At 36.7% G+C, this 19,795-nt stretch overlaps 1 protein-coding gene across 1 annotated transcript; it reads right to left on the reverse strand.

Annotated features, from left to right (window-relative positions):
* Nucleotides 1-4,093: 4,093 nt before the first annotated feature.
* LOC116593253 (oxidized low-density lipoprotein receptor 1-like) lies at nucleotides 4,094-14,473 on the reverse strand. The gene is made up of 6 exons (XM_032347256.1): nucleotides 14,307-14,473; nucleotides 11,660-11,761; nucleotides 9,496-9,741; nucleotides 6,006-6,145; nucleotides 5,586-5,701; nucleotides 4,094-5,308 (listed from the first exon to the last, which is right to left on the reverse strand). Exons 1-6 carry the CDS (start codon nucleotides 14,392-14,394, stop codon nucleotides 5,164-5,166), a joined length of 837 nt encoding a protein of 278 aa, XP_032203147.1. The 5' UTR covers nucleotides 14,395-14,473; the 3' UTR covers nucleotides 4,094-5,163.
* Between the last annotated feature and the right edge of the window lie 5,322 nt (nucleotides 14,474-19,795).

Below are 19,795 nucleotides of genomic sequence, written 5' to 3' on the forward strand. Positions count from 1 at the left end.
TATTATATTTATTAAGTCACAGAATGATAAAGTAAATGCCCTAAATGATCCAACTCCCAGTGCAGGGGACTTAATAAACTGGTGGTTGAGATTTTGGTCTCTTGGTTTAAAAAAAAAAAAAAAATGTCACTGATTTTGGACTCATTGCTTTCTCTTACATGTACCTGTGTTATTGCTGTGGCATCTGCCTCCAGGACAGCCAGAGGGCCACCAAAGGAGCCACCTGCATGCTAGTGAAACCCCTTGCTGACTGCTCAGGGCACACTGTAAAAGAGGGAAGTACGTGAGATTATAAGATAAGAGACAGTCACAAAGGGTGGAGTTTTGGGGAAGGTCATGGAAAAGGCATGACCTTCAACTGAACTGTGAGCTGGACCAGCAATGTATAGTTCCTCATACCCTTCCCTATCTTTCAAATGTATGTTCTGGGGCACCTGGGTGGCTCAGTGGGTTAAGCCTCTGCCTTCAGCTCAGGTCATGATCTCAGGGTCCTGGGATTGAGCCCTGCATTGGGCTCTCTGTCCAGCAAAGAGTCTGCTTCCCCCTCTCTCTTTCTGCCTGCCTCTCTGCCTACTTGTGATCACTATTAAAAAAAAAAAAAAATCAAATGTGGGTTCTGTTTGCCTTTCCTGCTCCCAGGAGCTGCTCCAAGGACATGGCCTTGAGACAGTGATATGATGAGAACACCTACCTAGTGTGCATGGTTGAGCCTAGTTAAGGCTTCTGTATAAATTTTTAATATTTGGAGGGTGGGTGGGTAGGAGATTAACTAGTCTTGCTGCCGCCTGAGACAGGCCTTGTATTGTATGTAAGTTCCCTTTGCTTATTAAACCTTCCACCTAGTAGCCTGCCTGTATTTGGTCTCCTCTTGTCCTCTCAGTAAGGGAGATGAGGCTGTTTCAGATTTCAGCCAAAAACAGGAAGCTCCCAAGGGCATTATGAGACAACAGAAACTAAAGGGAAATTGGGAAGTATTTTGAACTGAATAAATATGAAAAATAAACCAGAATTTGTTGCATACCACTACAGTTAGTGCTAAAGGGGAAACATAAAGCACAGCACAGATATATTAAAAAAAAAAAAAAGAAAAAATCCAAAATCAATGAACTGAGCTTTCGTCTTAAGAAATTAGAACTAGAAGAGCAAACTAGAACATAATTAAGTAGAAGAAAGAAAAAAATCATTGAAGCTGAAGTTAATAAAATAGAAAACAAAAGTAATAGACTTTATTTTCTATAAGAAAGGTAATTTCAATGAAGAAAAGAGTCTCATCAAGAAGAAAAATGAACTTTTCCTTCTAAACCAAACTAATTTAAAAAACAAAAGACAAAAATGAACAGTGTCAGGAATGAGAGAGGTTGCATTAATACAAATTCTAGAGATATTAAAATAACAATAAGAAAATACAAAGAAAAGGGTAAGGTTAAGAAATTAAATATTTAATAAAGTGGACGAATTCTTTGAAAGACACTAATGCCCAACAAACCACACTCAAGAAAGAATTATTTAAATGGTATTACATCCATGAAACTGATTCTATTGTTAAAAATCTTATAAAAAAAAAGAAAACCTATGTCCAGATGACTTCAGTGATAAACTATATCAAACACTTAAAGAACAAATAGTACCAGTTCCACAAAAACCTTCCAGAAAATTGACATTGAGGAGTACTGCTCTAAAACATAAACCAGACAAAGCTACTACACAATAAGCAAATTACAATCAATATCCTTCATTAACACACTTGCAAAAATCCTAAACCAAAGTTTAACAAAATTAATGCACCAATACATTAAAATGATAATAAATTCCAAGAACCCAAGGTTGGTTTAACCTTTTATAATTATTCAATGTAATTCATCATGTTAAAAAATTAAAAAGAAAAAAACTAAAATATCGATCATCTCAATAGATGTAGAAAAAGCAGATGTAGACAAATGAATACCCATTCCTGATAAAAATCTCTCAGCATTCTAGGAATAAAAGGAAACTTTTCCAAATGAATAAAGAGCATCTATGAAAAGTATACAGTTAACAGCATACTTAATGGTATTAACACGGATTTCTTCCAAGATCAAGAACAAAATAAGGACGTACACTCTCACCACATTCTTTCAATGCTTACTAGAGGGTCTATTTAGTATATGAAATCTAGCAAGGAAAAGAAATAAAAATCATCCAGGAGGAAGAAATAAAAATGCTTTTATTTGCAGATGACATGATTATCTATGTAAAAATCCAATGGAATACACATACACACACACTACATACAAATTATTAGAAAAAATAAGTGTTTCAAGATCTACGGTTGGTATAAAAAATTTTATTGTAATTCTATATAATATCAAGAGACATTTGGAGATTAAAATTACAAATGACGACAATGCCATCTCTAGTAGCATCAAAAATATGAAATATATGCTAATAATCTAAGAAAATATGTAAAACATCTATACAGAAAAAATTACAAAACCTTGCTTAAAGAAATTAGAAGAATGCAAGTAAATGGAAAGCTATACCTTGTTTATGAGTTGAACAAATCAGTATTTTTAAAATTTCGGTTTTGCCCACATTTTTCTAATAGGTTCAATGCAATCACATTCAAAATTTCAACAGCATTTCTTTGTTTGTTAAGTTTAAGAAATTAAACCAATTCAAAAGTTAACATGAAAATACAAAGATGTAGATTAATTGAAACAGCTTTGAAAAAGAACAACATTGAAGGGTTACCATGAAGGGTTACATGATTTCGAGAAACTGATATTCATGGTGGTGTTGTAAAAATATATTAAGTAAGTCAACAGAACAGAATAGAGAGACAGAAGTCAACCCATCCACATATGGGTAACTAATTGTTGACAAAAGTGCAATGTAGTGAATGTAGTCTTTTCAACAAATGTTGCTAAATCAGTTGAGTATTTATATGCAAATAATAATAATAGAGAGAGAGCACTTTAATATGTGACTCACAAACTAACCCAAAATAAGCTATAGATTTCCATATAAAACCTGAAACTACAAAATGTCTAGGAGGAAACACAGGAGAAAATTTTGTCACTTTGAGTGTGGTAACAAGTTCTTAGAAACACCAGTAAAAACACAAAAATGGACTTCATCAAAATTTAAAACTGCTTTCCAGAGAATTAAAGTCAAGCCGTAAACTGAAAAACAAACAAAAATTATCAAAACGAAATCTGATAAATTTAGGACTTTTACCCAGCATATACAAAGGGTTCTCAAAATGTAACAATAAAAAAAAAAAAAGGACCTCAAAACTTCTCTGAAGATTTGTATTAACATTATCAAAGAAAATATGTAGATAAAAAATAAGCAATATAAGCAAACAAAAAGACCTCAAGGTGATTTTTCATTTAAGAAATGCAATTTAAACCACAGTAATATAGCACCAATTATAAGACTGACCATACCAAGTGTTAGCAAGGGTAGGTGGAATTGGAACATTCATACATTGCTGGTATGAATACCAAATGGTACAACTTTGGTAAATGGCTTGGCAGTGTCTCAAACAGCTGAACATACACCTACTGAGTCATCCTGACATTAAACTCCTAAGCATTTACCCAAGAGAAGAGAAATTCTATGTACAAACGAAGACTTGTACAAAAATGTTTTTGCAATAAACAAATACTGAAAACAACTCAAATGGACATCAACAGGTCATTTATCAATAGATTGGGGTATAATCATACAAGGGAGTAATACTCAACATTCAAAAAGAATGAAAAATTGATGCAAGCAACAAGAGGAATGAATCCCAAAATGGTTATGCTAAGTGAAAGGAGCTAGACCAAAAATAAACAAAAAAAGGCATGCTGTTTGACTCCATTCATATAAAATGCTACAAAACACAATCTGAAAGGTAGCTGGTGGTTGTCTGAGGAGAAGGCATTGGGGAAGGGGATGATAAAAGCAGGAGGGATGATGGGAAATATTCACTATCTTAATTGTGGCAATGATTTCAAGGGAACATGTTCATATATATGAAGATTATTGTGTAATTCAAATATGTTCAGTTTGTTATATGCCTATTAATCATCAATAAATGTGCTAAGAAAAGAAAATATCTCTTGTCTTCCTAGGAATGATAAAACTTTTTATTTTTTTTTATAAAGTTGGTGCTGGATTATGTACAGTAAAATGGAAAGGCTTCCTTTAAAAAGTAAAACAACCTGTGAAGGAAGGTAGCAAGGCAATAAAAACACTGAAAATAGAAGGAATACTTCTGATTCCACCTGTTTCTATTCAGCTATTTTTCCATACCTGGCTCAGTTTGTTTTTTAGTTGAGTATCTTCCTATTTTTGTCCTGTGTGTTTCTGCAGTAACACAACAGAGTTGAGGAGAGCTCATTTACAAATGGTGTGTAGTTAAGGAAAAAAATAAATCTATTATTTTTACCTCAGGCCCCATGTTTCTAACAAAACTATTCTGAAGGATTAAAGAGATTAAGCTGTCCTTTGATAAAAGATGAAAAAATAATTACAGATTTTGAAACCAATAATGAATTGTGATTAATTCGCTGGAAAGATCATTCACTTTGTAATTACCTCCTGGGACGTCACAAATGTCCCCAAAAATGTGATGATGTGGGGGAGGGGGTGTTGTGTACACATGTGTGTATTTAGTGGAATCCAGAGAAAGATCACAATTTAAAAGACCAACAAGTGGTAGATTTTAACATTGAGAACCCAAGTTTCTGAAGTTTCTGGATTCGAGCATGGCCTTTTCCCCTTTTCTGTTTCTTCTCGGGCTGTGTTCGCATGCATTTTTCCAGGCATCCACCAGTTGGGCAAGTTCTCCGTGTTCCATCTTCTACGTGGTTCAAGAGGGTGAGAGGAAGGTGGTACTGAGGTAGAGGACTGAAGAGGAGTAAGACTTTAAAATAAAAAAAAAAAAAAAAAAAAAGGGAAGGCAGGGAGACTTGGGACAATCTAGGTGAAAAACACAGAAAGAGAGAAAGATGGAATTCAAATTTCTGATATCAAAGTGCTAGGCAGCCAAAAGCCCAGTCTCTGCTAAGGCGTTCTGCCGTCAGCTAATAACAAGCAGTTCTCGGGCCTCTCATAGTTTGCACCTCATTAATGAAGGACAACTTAAATTCCAGAAGAGAATTCTTCTTCTCTCTTCTTCCGGAGTCTTTGAATTCACTGTTGTCTCAATAGATTCGCCTTCTTCTGACATATACTGAATGCCGTTAAAATGCAGTTGTCTGCAAAAACAGCTCCTCTTTGTAGATAGGCACAACTGCCTGCAGGATAGATCTGGGAAACAGGACCCTGGAGTCTGAACCTGCAGATGGAGAAGGGGTGGTGGGGGAAAAGGTAGATTTACTGCTGCCTTTTGTCAGAAATTTAGCCTTATCTTAAAGCTTCAGATCAGTAATGAATGTGGGAAGATAAACTGGAGAGAAGGTCTGAACGGCTAAACGGGCAAGTCCTTGTCTGACAGAAGTGGAGAAGGAGATGTTCCTGAATTTCCCCCAAGCTTCTCCCTGACCAGAAGAGGACATTATGTGGAATGTGGAAGCAACGTCACTAACACGTTCAGCAAAAAATAGGAAACTTACAAGTGGGGCGTCAAAGGAGAGCCGTCCTCCCAGAGCCATGAGCTGCTGGGTTTCCTCAGAGACAAGCCCATCCAGAACGGAAAATTGGAATGGGCACTTGCTTGCCGGATGAATTCCTATGGGGAGGAATGTTTATCTAAAGTGATGATAAAGTCAGTGTGGTCTTTTTAGATTAGATTCACAAAACCAAAGAACCAAAAGAGATCTTCGACATCCTTTCCATGGTTTTACAGAACTATTTACTGAAGCCTAGAGATACTATGTAGCCTCTCTATCGGAGGTCATGCAGTCATTTATCAGATGAGGCTAGAAAATAAGTAATTTGATTCTCAAACATGTGCTCCTCTGCCAAGGGCGTAAACCCGATTTATTTCCCTATAATACACTACTTCAGCCCAACGTACCACCATAAAAACTCACCAAATCATCTGTGCTATTAATTTTCAGCATCTGGGCATCCAAAGACAAGCAGTTCTCCTGGCTTTTTTCCCAATTAAATGGGCCAGAGGAAAATCGGTAACAGTTTTCTTCATGCCAGAGCCAGTCTTGGGGACAAGGACCTAGGAAGTGTAGCATATCTGATCAGTGAGTGATGTCTGAGTAAAAATATTTCTACAATTCTTAAATCAATTTTCCCCTCAGGACTGTCACGTGCAAATCATCTCTTCTTAATTAGAATTATGGGGGGGCCTGGGTGGCTCAGTCCTTAAGCATCTGCCTTGGGCTCAGGTCATGAGGTCATGATCCTAGGATCCTGGAATCGAGCCCGGCATCGGGCTTCCTGCTTCACCGGAAGCCTGCTTCTCCCTCTCCCACTCCCCCAGCTTGTTCTCCTTCTCTCTCTGTGTCTCTCTCTGTCAAATAAATTAATAAAATCTTTTTAAAAAATTAGAATTATGTCCAATCTTCAAAGACCCTCCGTAGATCCATAGTCTTTATTTCTCTTAAAGTATTCTGATTTAAGTAAATTAAATGAAAAATAAGGCAGTTCCAAAGCAAAATTTGAGCTGAGATGTAACTATAGAATGTGACCTATTTTTTATTATTATGTTTGGAAGAATGTAAGTAAGAGCTCAGGGAATGGATCCATTAATAGTTACACTGCTATTAAGAAGATGTGGCGCCTGGGTGGCTCAGGTCATGGTCCCAGGGTTCTGGGATCAAGCCCCACATCTGGCTCTCTGCTCAGCAGGGAGCCTGCTTCCCTTCCTCGTTCTCTCTCTGTCTGCGTCTGCCTACTTGTGATCTCTGTCAAATAAATAAATAAAAATATTAAAAACAAAAAGAAGATATGCTCTGGGTACTGAGGTGACTCACTCAGTGAAGCATGCAACTCTTAGTCTTGGTGTGGAGGCGCATACTGGGTGTAGAAGTTAATTAGAAATAAAATCCAGGATGCCTGGATGGCTCAGTAGGTTAAGTGACCAACTCTTGATTTTGGCTCAGGTCATGATCTCAGGGTGATGGGATAGTGCCTCTTGGGCTCTGTGCTCAACACAGTCTGCTTCTGGATTCTCTTTCCCTCTGCCCTTCTCCCCCTCACAAAGTGTGTACGCTTTCTCTCTTTAAAATAAAAAAAGAAAGAAAGAAAGAAAATCTTTTTAAAAAGATACATTTATGCATTTTAATACTTCAGGTTTTCAAATAATGAATTTATGCTTCAATGTTGTGTTTCCTGTTCCTAGGCATGTGTTGTCCAATACATAGCATATGTGGTATTCAAATTACCTATGTTTCTTTTCATTTAAAAAAAAAAAAAAAACTTGTTTTAAGTAAACACTACCCAAGTCCCCAAGGTGGGGCTCAAACTCATGTCCCCAAGATTAAGAATCGCATCCTTTATAGACTGAACCAGCCTGGTGTCCTTTTTCAAAATTTTTTTTTTTTTAAGGAACATAATATCACTATGTTGGCAGTACTTTTCACAAATTAACACATTTAATCCTCATAACAACAGGATGAAATAAATTCCATTCATTTTCTTGATTTGGCAGATAAAGGGGACCATGAACCTTGGCAGGCTTGCTCTCTTTTCCACGTGTTTAATCACGACAGGCACTGCCTCTCAAACTTCCGAGTTTGAATCAATTGAGGAAATATCTTTTGGGGCCCTTCAAGATGTTTTGATACAGAATCTAGGGGTAAACCTGGAAACCGCCATTTTTAAAAAGCTGCCATAGTGATAATGTTGTCCACCAAAGACTGACAACCACCACTAATTTCCGTCCTGAACATAAAGTCCCTAACTGAAGACTCCACGCCTTTCTAGCTAGACAACCTTCTGCAAAACACTTGTTCGGTAACTTTTCAGAATCTCTCTCTCTCTTCATATCTACACTGTGGACCACAGACTTGTTAGTAAGAAAGATAAAACTTGTCTCAAACTTAAGGCAGCCAGTCTTTTTTTTTCCCATGTGGTATTTTGTTATTAATATTTTTGAGAAACTTCTCAAAGCTGCTTGATGAAAAGCAGTACTTTATCTGCTATCTCTACTAATTGGCCTTTATCTGACACTGTCAAGGAATGGAACATGTTACCTGGGACATCTACCAGTGAAAAACATATTACTTAATATTTTTGATTGGCTGCCAATGCCTGGAATCTCTGGGAGATGGTTCTGGATGGTCCTGACGTAGATGTGATCTCATAAAATTGATAAAAAATAATTAAAAAAAAACCTGTCTAACAGCCCCATCGAGGGAATAAATCATTGGTTGGTATGTAGCTATGTCTGTTTATATAAAGATTCCTATTTTTGCTAGATTAGTCTCCTTTCTTTATACCTTCTTAGAGACACTACATTCTTTGGTTTCCTCAATAGCTCTCCCCTTAATAAAGACGTTAAATAAAGGTTTGATACTTGCTAAAGATCAGTTTGTCTAAAAATCTCTGATTATTTTGGAAATTGAAATAACCCCATAAATATTGAAGGGATTTATTAACTCCAAAACTTTATTTAAACAAGAAAAACTACTTATCATTATTATCACCACTTAACTTCTCTGGCTATCAATTTTTTTCCTCTATAAAATAAAGACCTGGGGTATTTGTGAACTGTTACTATATAATCTGTTTTCAAAGAAATTGCATAGTTGAGATCAAGTGAGATGTGCAAGCAAGAAATTGGAGAAATCTCTGCTTATTAGTGGCAATTAGTTACTAATGCTGAGAATAGGGTACTCATTAATACACTGCCAAGAAAACAATGCATCTTTGAGAATAATTCCATCTCATATCCCTTAAATCTCCCTGTGATGAAAAACATATACCTGATTTAATCACATGTTGTCCAAGACTAAATGACACAGATAACACTGTAATAACATCAAAGTTCACATCATCATCCCCTTCTTATAGATGCTAGTATTTCTACCTGCCTTCTAGATTCCGAGATTAACTTAATTCTTATATAAACTGACTTCCTGGGCTCTTTATATTTTTTTCTTACCTAAAGTATCTACCCAACACTTCCAAGTCAGTCTACCTCCATTCATTTTATTTAAATTGATTGTTGTATACTTTAAGAAATAGGGTTACAGAATAAAATTAATGTAGACCTTCCCAGAGACAAAGGAGACCCCATAGGGAAAGAAATCAGAACTGATGGCGAAGGGTAAGGGCAGGAGAATTCTTCCAGAAAAATCTCAAATCTAGATTTTAAAAATAAAGAAGAGGTTCTTATGAGAAAAGAAAATTTAAATCTGCCAAAAAACTGCACTTAATTAAATCAGGTATCTCAAGAATTTAGCAGAGGGAAGGGTGGGAATGATAAAAATAGAGAACTTCTGGTGTCATACATTATGAATATATGTCGATATGTCAATTTTGTGCCTAGAGACATTTTCAAAACACAGTTAAGTTAAACAGAGCTGTTTCCACTACTTCTTTTCACCTCTTCATCCCCCATACCTGAAAAGTTTGCTGCTTTCCTCAGAGCCTCTTGGAGATTCAGGTTCTGCTGATGAAGTTCCATCTGTTTTTTGGAATTTTCATCCAGCTTCTGGGTAAGGATTTCTATCTTTTTTTTGAGTTCCCTCTCTGACTCCTGGGAAGCTTTTTCTATCTGGCGCTGTGCTAAGATCTGTCCCTCCAGGATAATTTCCTGGTTAGTGAGGTTTGCTTGCTGTTGCTTTAGGAGATCAGACACCTGTAAAACTAAATCACAACTGAAATAAGAACTTCATTGCCAATCCTGAATAAAAATCCCTCTGCTGGATTTTGAGGAAATCGAAGAATCAAATAAAATAATCCATTTTGACAATGATAATCTGCTGGAAAATTACTCAAAAATTATGGATTTAAAAGTTATTTGATATTCCTGTACTATATATTTTTTTAATGTCAGGAACTGTCACAGACACATTTGATTAAAACAACAACAACAACAATAACAATACTTGTTAACAATACTTGTTAACAATAACAATACTTGTTACTGATGGCTCCAGACAAGTTTAAAAGCAATCATAAAATAAAGGTATATCAATGGCATAAATAAAATGCAGACAATCTGAAATAGATGCCAACAGACTCAGTGATTATTAATAGTTGTCATCAATGACTTACTCTATTTGTGTCTTTATTCCTCTGCTACCTCTCTACAACTCCAGACTTCCTAATTTTATTAAAAACTGTGACACCCCTTTTTTTGAGACACCCTCCCACAGAATTATTTTAAGTTGCTATGTCATAACAATTTCAATAATTTTTTGTTTCTTTTTTTTTCCCACAGTACATTTTAGGAAGAGTGGGGATGAAATGAAGTTTGTGAAACCCAGCAGGCAACTAATATTAAGGGTCAAATGTCTCAGTTCTAGAAGTTTGATGGTTGAGTACAAAACAGACCCCTTGGCTTGAAGGCTGGATCTGAGACTGTTTTAAAGTGATTCTTCTCGGGCGCCTGGGTGGCTCAGTGGATTAAGCCGCTGCCTTCGGCTCAGGTCATGATCTCAGGGTCCTGGGAACGAGTCCCGCATCGGGCTCTCTGCTCAGCAGGGGGCCTGCTTCCCTTCCCCTCTCTCTGCCTGCCTCTCTGCCTACTTGTGATCTCTCTCTGTCAAATAAATAAATAAAAATCTTTTAAAAAAAAATAAATAAATAAAATAAAGTGATTCTTCTCATGGGAAGACTCGTCCAGTCACCACCACTGAGTCAAATGCACTTCTCCTAGTTGTTAGGGAAGGCCCTAAGTGTTACCAGATTGAAAAAATAAATGGTTGGTGACTTTAGCCAACAACTGAGAATCAAATAGCACTTCAAAGGCCTTAATCATCTAGATTCTAGAGGGACAAAAGAACTCAGATCTACATCCTGAATACACAGGAAGATTATATGGATGATCAATATCATTTTCATTCCTTCTTGGCCACTCTCCTTCTTCTTATCACTTCTTTTCCTCTCAACATCCTCTTTTCTAAGCAGCCATATTGTAAATTTGAATTATAGTTATCTTAAATGTCTCATTTATTGATATGGTATTTCTGATTCTTAACTTTAAATTGGTATTTAATAATCTCTATTAAAATTCAATGTAGGGGTGCTGGGTGGCTCAATAGGTTAAGTAACTGACTCTTGATTTCAGCTCAGTCCTGATCTCAGGGTGGTCAGATCAAGGCCTATGTCAGGCTCTGTGCTCAACACAGAGTCGGCTTGAGATCCTCCCTCTCCTTCGCCCTCTGCTCCTCCCCCCATGGGTGCTCTCTCTCTTAACAACAACAACAAGAACAAAAACAACTTCAATGTGAATTATATAACATTTCTTTTCCTTTTGGGTCTCTCAGGGGATCTTGTGGCTTAGGAGTTTCAAATCATTTTCTTTTTCATCATTCTAGGATTTAAACAGACTTTGTCCATTAAGTTATAACAACAAAACAGAACAAAACCTACCATTAATAATCTTAAGTCTGTGTCCCAGTCAATTTGAGGGACAAGCACAATGTACATATTCATGTTCCCACTCATTCTAAAAAGTTTGTCTAAAATGTAACTGAATCAATTTTGTTTATAGTTATTATGAAACCAATTAATAAACCATGTTTGTAAATTCTCACTCCCCCCCACCTCCAGTACTTACATTGCATTGTCAGTATTATAAGGGTTACCAGTAATCCCAAGCAAAGGATCCCCAGGGTCACAGCAGTAGGGCACCACCACCGAGAAGAAAGAAAATGAAGACCTAGAGTGACAGAGGATAGAATCATAAAGACATAAAAGATGGAAGCAAGTCATCAAACAATTCTTTGGAAACTATACCTTGTACTTTGCATTTCTTACATTAGAAGTCCTCCCAATGGCTCTGCATATAATTCATTGTCCATATTTACAGATGAAAAATACAGACAGAATTTTAGTAATTTGCTCTTGGTCATGCAACTGACACAATTTAAGAACCAGAATTCAGTACCAGATATGTGATGTTAAGTATCTGATTCTCAAGCTTATACTTTATTTCCACCATAATGACTCTCTAAGAAACTCTCAGTCCAGCTTGGCTGGATCAACTTCATCCAAAGAACAGACAGCCTGGTGCTTTTAATATAGACCATGTCAATGCACACACACACACACACACACACACACACGTCCCTCATACACAGTGTATTTTATAAGCAGTATGCCATAGAAGAATGTCAGACACCAAGAAAATAAGCTTTAGTTAGTTAATCAACAGATCACATCAAAGAATTTAATTTTGTGCTTTCAGATTTTATTCCACTAAAGTTACATCTTAGAATTGAGGTTATTGACTGAAGGAAAATAGGGATTAAACTTCAATATTCATTTGACTCATATTAATGTCATGTCCTATACTTAACACCAGCTATGGCTCTTGTTGTTATAAAAGTTCACCATTATTATAGAAACAATAAGTCCTATAGCTCACAGCTCCACCACTACAAAAGCACAGATATTTTGATTCAATAGGAAAATATTTTGTTGAGGTCAATTCCACGTTAAAACATGTTAAACTCCTAGGGCCTGCCTGGGCCTACTTAGCCATAGTGACTCCATGTTGCCTAGGTAGACATTTTGTTGTTTAATAAATGCCTCAACAGTTATTGATATCAGTTCCAGGTAACTGTTGCTAAAACACACACCTAAAACAAGGCCATTTTTTTTACATTGGTTCCAGGTAACTATTACTAAAACACATAGCTAAAACAAGGCCATTTTATTGTTTAAAGAACGCCTCAAATGTTACTAGTATCAGTTCCAGGTAACCGTTACTAAAACACACAGGTAGGAGACATCCAATCAGCCAAAGCCACATATGTAGATGTCTGTGATTGTGCCCTATAAAAACTAGTCTATAAGACCAAGGGTGTCACTCTCTTTGGAGGCGGCCCTGGCTGGTCAGTCTGACTTCTAATGCTTGGCATAGAATAAAGCTTTACATAACTTTTACTTTGTCTCAGCCTCATTTCCCTGTCGGTCAGTCTAACTTCTAATGCTTGGCATAGAATAAGGCTTTGCGTAACTTTGTCTCAGTCTTGTTCCTTTGATAACGAACCCAACAATTTCATATAATCTATGTGAACTCCTCACCCTGTACAATACACAAATAGAGTACTGGTAGTGTTATCCTCTAAATGCAGATAAGGAAACTCCAAAGTCTCAGCGAATTGTATAAGATGACACAGATGTTAATATCCAAACACAGGTCTTTAATCCAACTTTGATCGCTACATAGCTTGGAACATTACATCACAAACTTTCAAATGTGTAATCACAAATCACAAATGTGTAATGATCTTAATCAATGATCTTAATCAATCAATGGTCAAATATATTGACAGAGTCAAAGGCCTTTCTGTTAGACTCTAGAAAGGAGACAGACAAAATAGAAATTTTAACAGGAAGAAACACAGTTCATTCACTGATTTAAAAGTCATTAAGCTTCTGGAGTGTATGTAGCAAGCTGGCAGAAAAGTAGAGGACAATTGTGTCTCTTGATTAGAATTCTGGCTTGGGGGTAGGTATTTGTGTAAATCTGTCAACCAATATTTCCTTCTGGTCAATATTCATTCTATACTGTAAGTGTATGCCTACCACTCCTGAGTAAAGAAACTCTCCTGAATTTTTAGAAGCAAATCACAACATCCACACCTGTGCAGGAAAGGTGCAACCCCCATTTTCTAAGGACACCCTTTGTCCCATTTCTTCCTTAGGTCGAGACCATTAATCCAACATGTTCCCATTAGTGATTTTCTGATCAGAAAGCAATTGGATTATTTTCAGTAGGTGACTGATCTAATCAGGTTCTGAGAGATTTAGCTTAATAATTGTCGTGAAATTCGGGCACTCAATATTTAAAACATGAAGAATGAATGAATGAACGAACAAATGACTCTTGTTAACTTGGATGTCTGCCTGTAAACGCTGATTCAGAGAAATAATGCATGTAAAGTGAATAGCATAGAACCTAACCTAAGGTAATGTTTAATAAAAGCTATCTGAATCTATACATCATCATTCATACCAAGTTAGTTCATTCACAGAATCATCATCATTGTCGTCATCATCATCATCGTCATCATCATTGTCGTCATCATCATCACCATTATATCTGAATTGTTTTTCTTTTAAGTAAATGTTATTAATCCTACAATATTTTTCCATCCTTGGGCGTTTCAACTTTCTAATCCTATATTCAGTTAATTTACATTTTTTGGGCTAATCTTAGAATTCTGTTGCTGTGCTCATTCACCCACCCCTAGTACCTTTAGCTTTCTTTCCATTTGGCTCCTGGTCAGGTTGATCCTCCATAGTCTTGTTCTTGAAGTCATCAAAAGTCATTTCTGAATTCATTCCAAGAAGGAGAGAGTGAAGCAGTCAAGGACTTCTGCAAAGTAAAAATTTGTGAGCTCCTGCTGGAGTGTTTAAATAGCTACTGCTATCTAATAGAAGAATGACTCAATCACGGGTAGGAGGAAGGAGAGGTTTTGCTTCATACTGGGAAGTTGGCTGACGCAAATTCTTGGGTTATGCCTAAGGCAGGTGGGGAAAGTGGTGATTCTGCTAGTATTTCAGGATGTTTCACTAGGTAATTTATGAAAGGGAAAACTGTATTTTCTGTGAGCATTAGAGGAGAGGCATTTGTATTCACTCTTCAGTTAGGGAAACTGAAACTCAAAAGAGTAAGTCACATTAAATTTGTGGAGGACTATGCATTTAAACCAGATTACTTAATTCCATTGTCCATATTTGTTTACTGCATTGTAGCAGACCCTCTATACTGTGGTTTTTGTGAGCCTCACATTTTCCTTTTTAATTTTGACTGTTTAAATCATCAACAGATTAGAAATTTTGGAGTTAATCACATGTGACTCATCTCCAGCCATGGTGATGTGGGTAATTTTAGAAGTTAATTAGGAGTGCTGTTTCATATAGTAGCAGTATAACATAGCAGGAGTATAACAAAGCAGCAGAAATTTGAAGCCAGATGGAGCTGGTTTTGAATCTTTCCTTTCCTAGTACCTTAGTCTATAATCTTGGAGAATTACTTAATACTCTTAACTTATGTCTTTGTCCATAAATTGGGACATTGGAATTTCCACTGGATAATGTTGATAATGTTGCTATCAGGATTCATATGAAATAGTGCATGAAAATGCTAAATACTATACTTCAAACATAAGAACTCAATAAATGATAGTTATTAATATTAGTAGTAGTAATACTCAGCACAATTGAATTGCCCATCAAAGGATACATTTTACACATAAATAACTGGAGTCTCAAAGACTCTTCAGCAAGCTCCCCATAAGGCTGCCTATATGAATTCATTGATAGAATTCTCACCTATTTTCCTTCCATAACCTCCTAACCAGAGAAGAAACATCTTATTGTAGTTATAAATGCTTTAAAAAAATTGTGTATTAAAGATATTTTCTGAAGTATTTACAGCCAAAATGATATAATATCTAGAATTTGTTTTAAATTACATGACAAGGGATGCCTGGGTGGCTCAGTCGGTTAAGCCGCTGCCTTTGGCTTGGTCATAATCCCAGGGTTCTGGGATAGAGTCCTGCATCGGGCTCCTTGCTCCGCAGGAAGTCTGCTTCTCTCTCTGCCTCTGCCTGCCTGCCACTCTGCCAGCTCGTATGTGCTATCTCTCTCTCTGTGACAAATAAGTAAATAAATAATATCTTTTAAGAATAAAATAAAATAAACTACATGACAAAAAAATTAAAGGAGGAGATCCATAAAAGAACATTGGAGAAAAACATACAAATAAAATATCTAGGAAACTATTTAGAAAAATCACTGATATTGACAGCCTACTTAAGATTCTATTTCCCTCCTCTTTCCTGGATTACTTGTATTACCTTTTTCTGTGCAAGTATCTGAGACCAAATGGAAAATAGGTCACCTGTCCTTTAAAGATTTACTCTATGGGGTGTTTGGGTGCTTCCACCTGTTAAGCGTCAGATTCTTAATTTCACTTCAGGTCATTATCTTAGGGTCATAATCTCAGGGTCGTGAAACCAAGCCCCATATCAGGCTTTGCACTGAGTGTGGAACCTGTTTAAAGATTCTCTCTCTCCTGGGGTGTCTGGGTGGCTCAGTGGGTTAAAGCGTCTGCCTTCAGCTCAGATCATGATCCCAAGGTCCTGAGATTGAGCCCCGTATCGGGCTCTCTGCTCAGTGGGGACCTGCTTCCTCCTCTTTCTCTCTGCCTGCCTCTCTGCCTACTTGTAATCTCTGTCTGTCAATTAAATAAATAAATAAATCTTTAAAAATATATATATATATTCTCTCTCTCCTCCCTCTGCCCCTCTGCTAGCTTGCTCTCTCTATTTAAAAATAAATAAATAGATAGATAAGTAAATAAATATTTTTAAAAATTAAATAGTTTTACTCCATGATACAGTTCACTAAAAAAAGTTCAGCCTATAGCAAGTATATCCTAGTCAAACCAGCTTGTAACAGATAAGTGCTACTTACCTTTATCACTCAAGCCCCACAACACCTCCCTTGATCTTGAGTGCCAGGAATCAAGATTGCTAACTGCATTCACCATGCTGACTTTCACGTAAGTAGAATCTCAGGGAAGTGTTTTTATTTTTTATTTATTTATTTTTAAAGATTTTATATATTTGTTTTTCATAAAAAGAGAGAGAGAGCACAAGCAAGGGGCACGACCGGCAGAGGGAGAAACAGGTCCTATATGAGGACCCCACTGCAGGACTTGATCCCAGGACTCTGGGATCATGACTTGAGCTGAAGGCAGATGCTTAACCAACTGAGCCACCCAGGGAATCCCAGGAAAGTGTTTTTGATAATGAATTAATACTGAAATCATGTCACAGTGAAGAGAACACTTTTTTTTTTTTAATTTTTAATTTTTTATAAACATATGTTTTTATCCCCAGGGGTACAGGTCTGTGAATCACCAGGTTTACACACTTCACAGCACTCACCAAAGCACATACCCTCCCCAGTGTCCATAATCCCACCCCCTTCTCCCAAACCCCCTCCCCCCAGCAACCCTCAGTTTGTTTTGTGAGATTAAGAGTCACTTATGGTTTGTCTCCCTCCCAATCCCATCTTGTTTCATTTATTCTTCTCCTACCCACTTAAGCCCCCATGTTGCATCACCACTTCCTCATATCAGGGAGATCATATGATAGTTGTCTTTCTCTGCTTGACTTATTTCGCTAAGCATGATACGCTCTAGTTCCATCCATGTCACTTTTTGATTCCTCAGTGACTCAATTGTTTTGCATGCTATTAGTATTCTAGTGGATTAAGATGTGATATGGAAGCACACTTGTTGATCTGACACATTTTTTCCTTACGAGCTCGTCACTTCCTAGTAACTTTTTATGGATTGTCCTAGGAAGAACTGTCTTGGAAGGACATATATGACTATATACCTAAAATATCCAAGGATACACACAACACTAGAAATAACTACATTCTTTAGAGAAGGTCTAAGATTGAGCTAGATCTCTCAGACTTCAGTTATTCACGTTCATTCCCCACCCATGAAACCCAGGAGAGAATAATCATCCATTGTGTTTTTGGGTCCACACCGATAAAAACATCACTAAGTGATCCAGGACCTGGTGATGAGGTCTACAAGTCCTGTACTTCCTTCAAATACAGTTCATTTTTTTTTTCTTTAAAAAATCCTCTGTATTCAAAATCTCGAGGTAGGATTGCAAGCGTTTTTTACTCTCTCATTTTATAAACTCTGATAGTGCATTCTATTGATTTTCAGTTCCATTACAATTATTCCCTCTCTAAAACCAAATTACAAGTTCTTTAGAAGTAGATAGATCTCCTTCTATTAATAAAAACTCATTCTTTCCTATCACCTTGGTATACCATATAAATTGTAATATTCTGTAATATTCTGAAAGCAGTAAATAGTTAACACTTGGATTCTTAGTGATTAAGACATCACCCAAGTAAGCTGGGTTTTAAAAATACAAAGAAATTTAAGGAAAATATATCTCAGTTCTTATTTTGAGAAGGTGGAGATGGAGCCCCAAAAAATGTAAATGATTTGCTGAACATCTCTTTTCTATCTGATGCCAATTAAGAACTCAGCTTACTATTCTTCTTCTCCAACTAAAAACTCTGTATTCATTAAATAATAATTCCTGGATGTTTAGTTTTATGTGTCAACTTGTCTGGGTCATGGGGTGCTCAGTTATTTGGTCAAATATTTTTCTGAGTTTCTCTGAGAATGTTTTTGGGTGAGATTAACATTTTAATCAGTAGGGTAATGATTTCCCTCCATAATGAGAGTGGGCCTTATTTAATCAGTTGAAGACCTGAATAGAACAAAGACACTGATCTTCCTCCAAATAAGAAAACATTCTCCAGCAGACAGCCTATGGGCTGGCACTTCATCATTGGTTCTCTTGGGACTCGTGCTGGCTGATCCACATAACAGGTTTGGATTTGCCAGTCTCTATAATTGCATGAGTCAGTTCCTTATAGGTCTTTCTCTACAAATATTCACATCCTTTTGGTTCTGTTTTTTCTGGAGGACCTGACTAATATAGCTCTCCATTCTTTCTTTCTCCTAGTTCCTGGAAACCACCGTTCTATTTTCTGTGTCTATGAATTTGACTAAGTACCTCATATAAGTGGAAACATACAGTATTTGTTCTTTTGTATCTGGCTTATTTCACTTGGCATAGTGTCTTCAAGGTTTATCTGTGGTGTAGCACGTATCAGAATTCTCTTTATTTTTAAGGCTAAATAATTTTCCATTGTATGTATATACCACATTTTGTTTATCCATTCATCCATTGAGGGACATTTGTATTTCTTCTGTTTTTAAAGATCCATGGGATAATTTCTATAATCCTGATGTAGCAGAAAGTTGGACAGGTTTTACAGACTAAGTGGTTCTCATTATCCCTGCCTCATGATGTTCATGCCCTTGTGTAATCTTCTCCCCTTGAGTGTGGGTGGTATCTGTGGCTTGGAATGTAGCAAAGGTGATAGATCATATATGATCATGTATATCTGATTACCTAAGGTATAGTGCCTATCTTGCTAAAGGTGCTCTCACTCCTTTCTTCCTCTCTGGCCAGATTTAAAGAAACAAGTTTACACAAATCAATAGCCATAAAGAAATGAATTCCTGCCTGACATAGCTTGGAAGTATATCCTTCCCCAGTTGAGCTGTCTGATGAGAACACAACCCAATAGCCATCTTTATGGCAGCCTGTGAGATCCTATACAGAGGACCCAACTAAACTGTTTTTATACTTCTGATCCACAGACACTGTGAAATAAACAAAAATGTGTGTTTTTTTACATTATTACTCAGATAATTTGTGGTAATGTGTTAGATGGCATATAAAACTAACAATTTTGTGATAAACTTAATCCTTCTGTTTTGTTGAATTTCATATCTACCCCTGATGGTTAACACCTCTGAAGTGCTTACACTGAAATTTTGATTCATAAGCTAGAGGGACTTCCTAGTGGAGAAGTTGCAAGATGGAACTGATCTCTTCTGCTTTATTATCTATTTTTGAAGCCATGGATATGGCCTAACTTATTGCTCAACACTCCAAAACTCATGCTTGATGACTCACAGTGAGGGTAGTCCTGACCTCTATTTCACTGAGGCACAGAAATAAAAGAAATTCTTAGTTGGTCACCTGATACAGACAAGGTCAAAAGGAGAATAATCAAAGGGGCCAGAAATTAGTAATTTTTTAGCTTTACTTGTTAGAAC

Source organism: Mustela erminea, chromosome 6 (genome assembly GCF_009829155.1).
Source record: "Mustela erminea isolate mMusErm1 chromosome 6, mMusErm1.Pri, whole genome shotgun sequence".
Taxonomy (NCBI): Eukaryota; Metazoa; Chordata; class Mammalia; order Carnivora; family Mustelidae; genus Mustela; species Mustela erminea.

Bases quoted from the DNA above. Each gene is read 5' to 3' on its own strand.
- LOC116593253 (XM_032347256.1), bottom strand. From the start codon at position 14,394: ATGAATTCAGAAATGACTTTTGATGACTTCAAGAACAAGACTATGGAG. The intron at 9,742-11,659 runs GTAAGTACTGGA...GTTGTGATTTAG, and splicing joins TATAATACTGACAATGCAAT to TTTTACAGGTGTCTGATCTC. The intron at 6,146-9,495 runs GTATGGGGGATG...TACACTTCCTAG, and splicing joins GAAAGCAGCAAACTTTTCAG to GTCCTTGTCCCCAAGACTGG.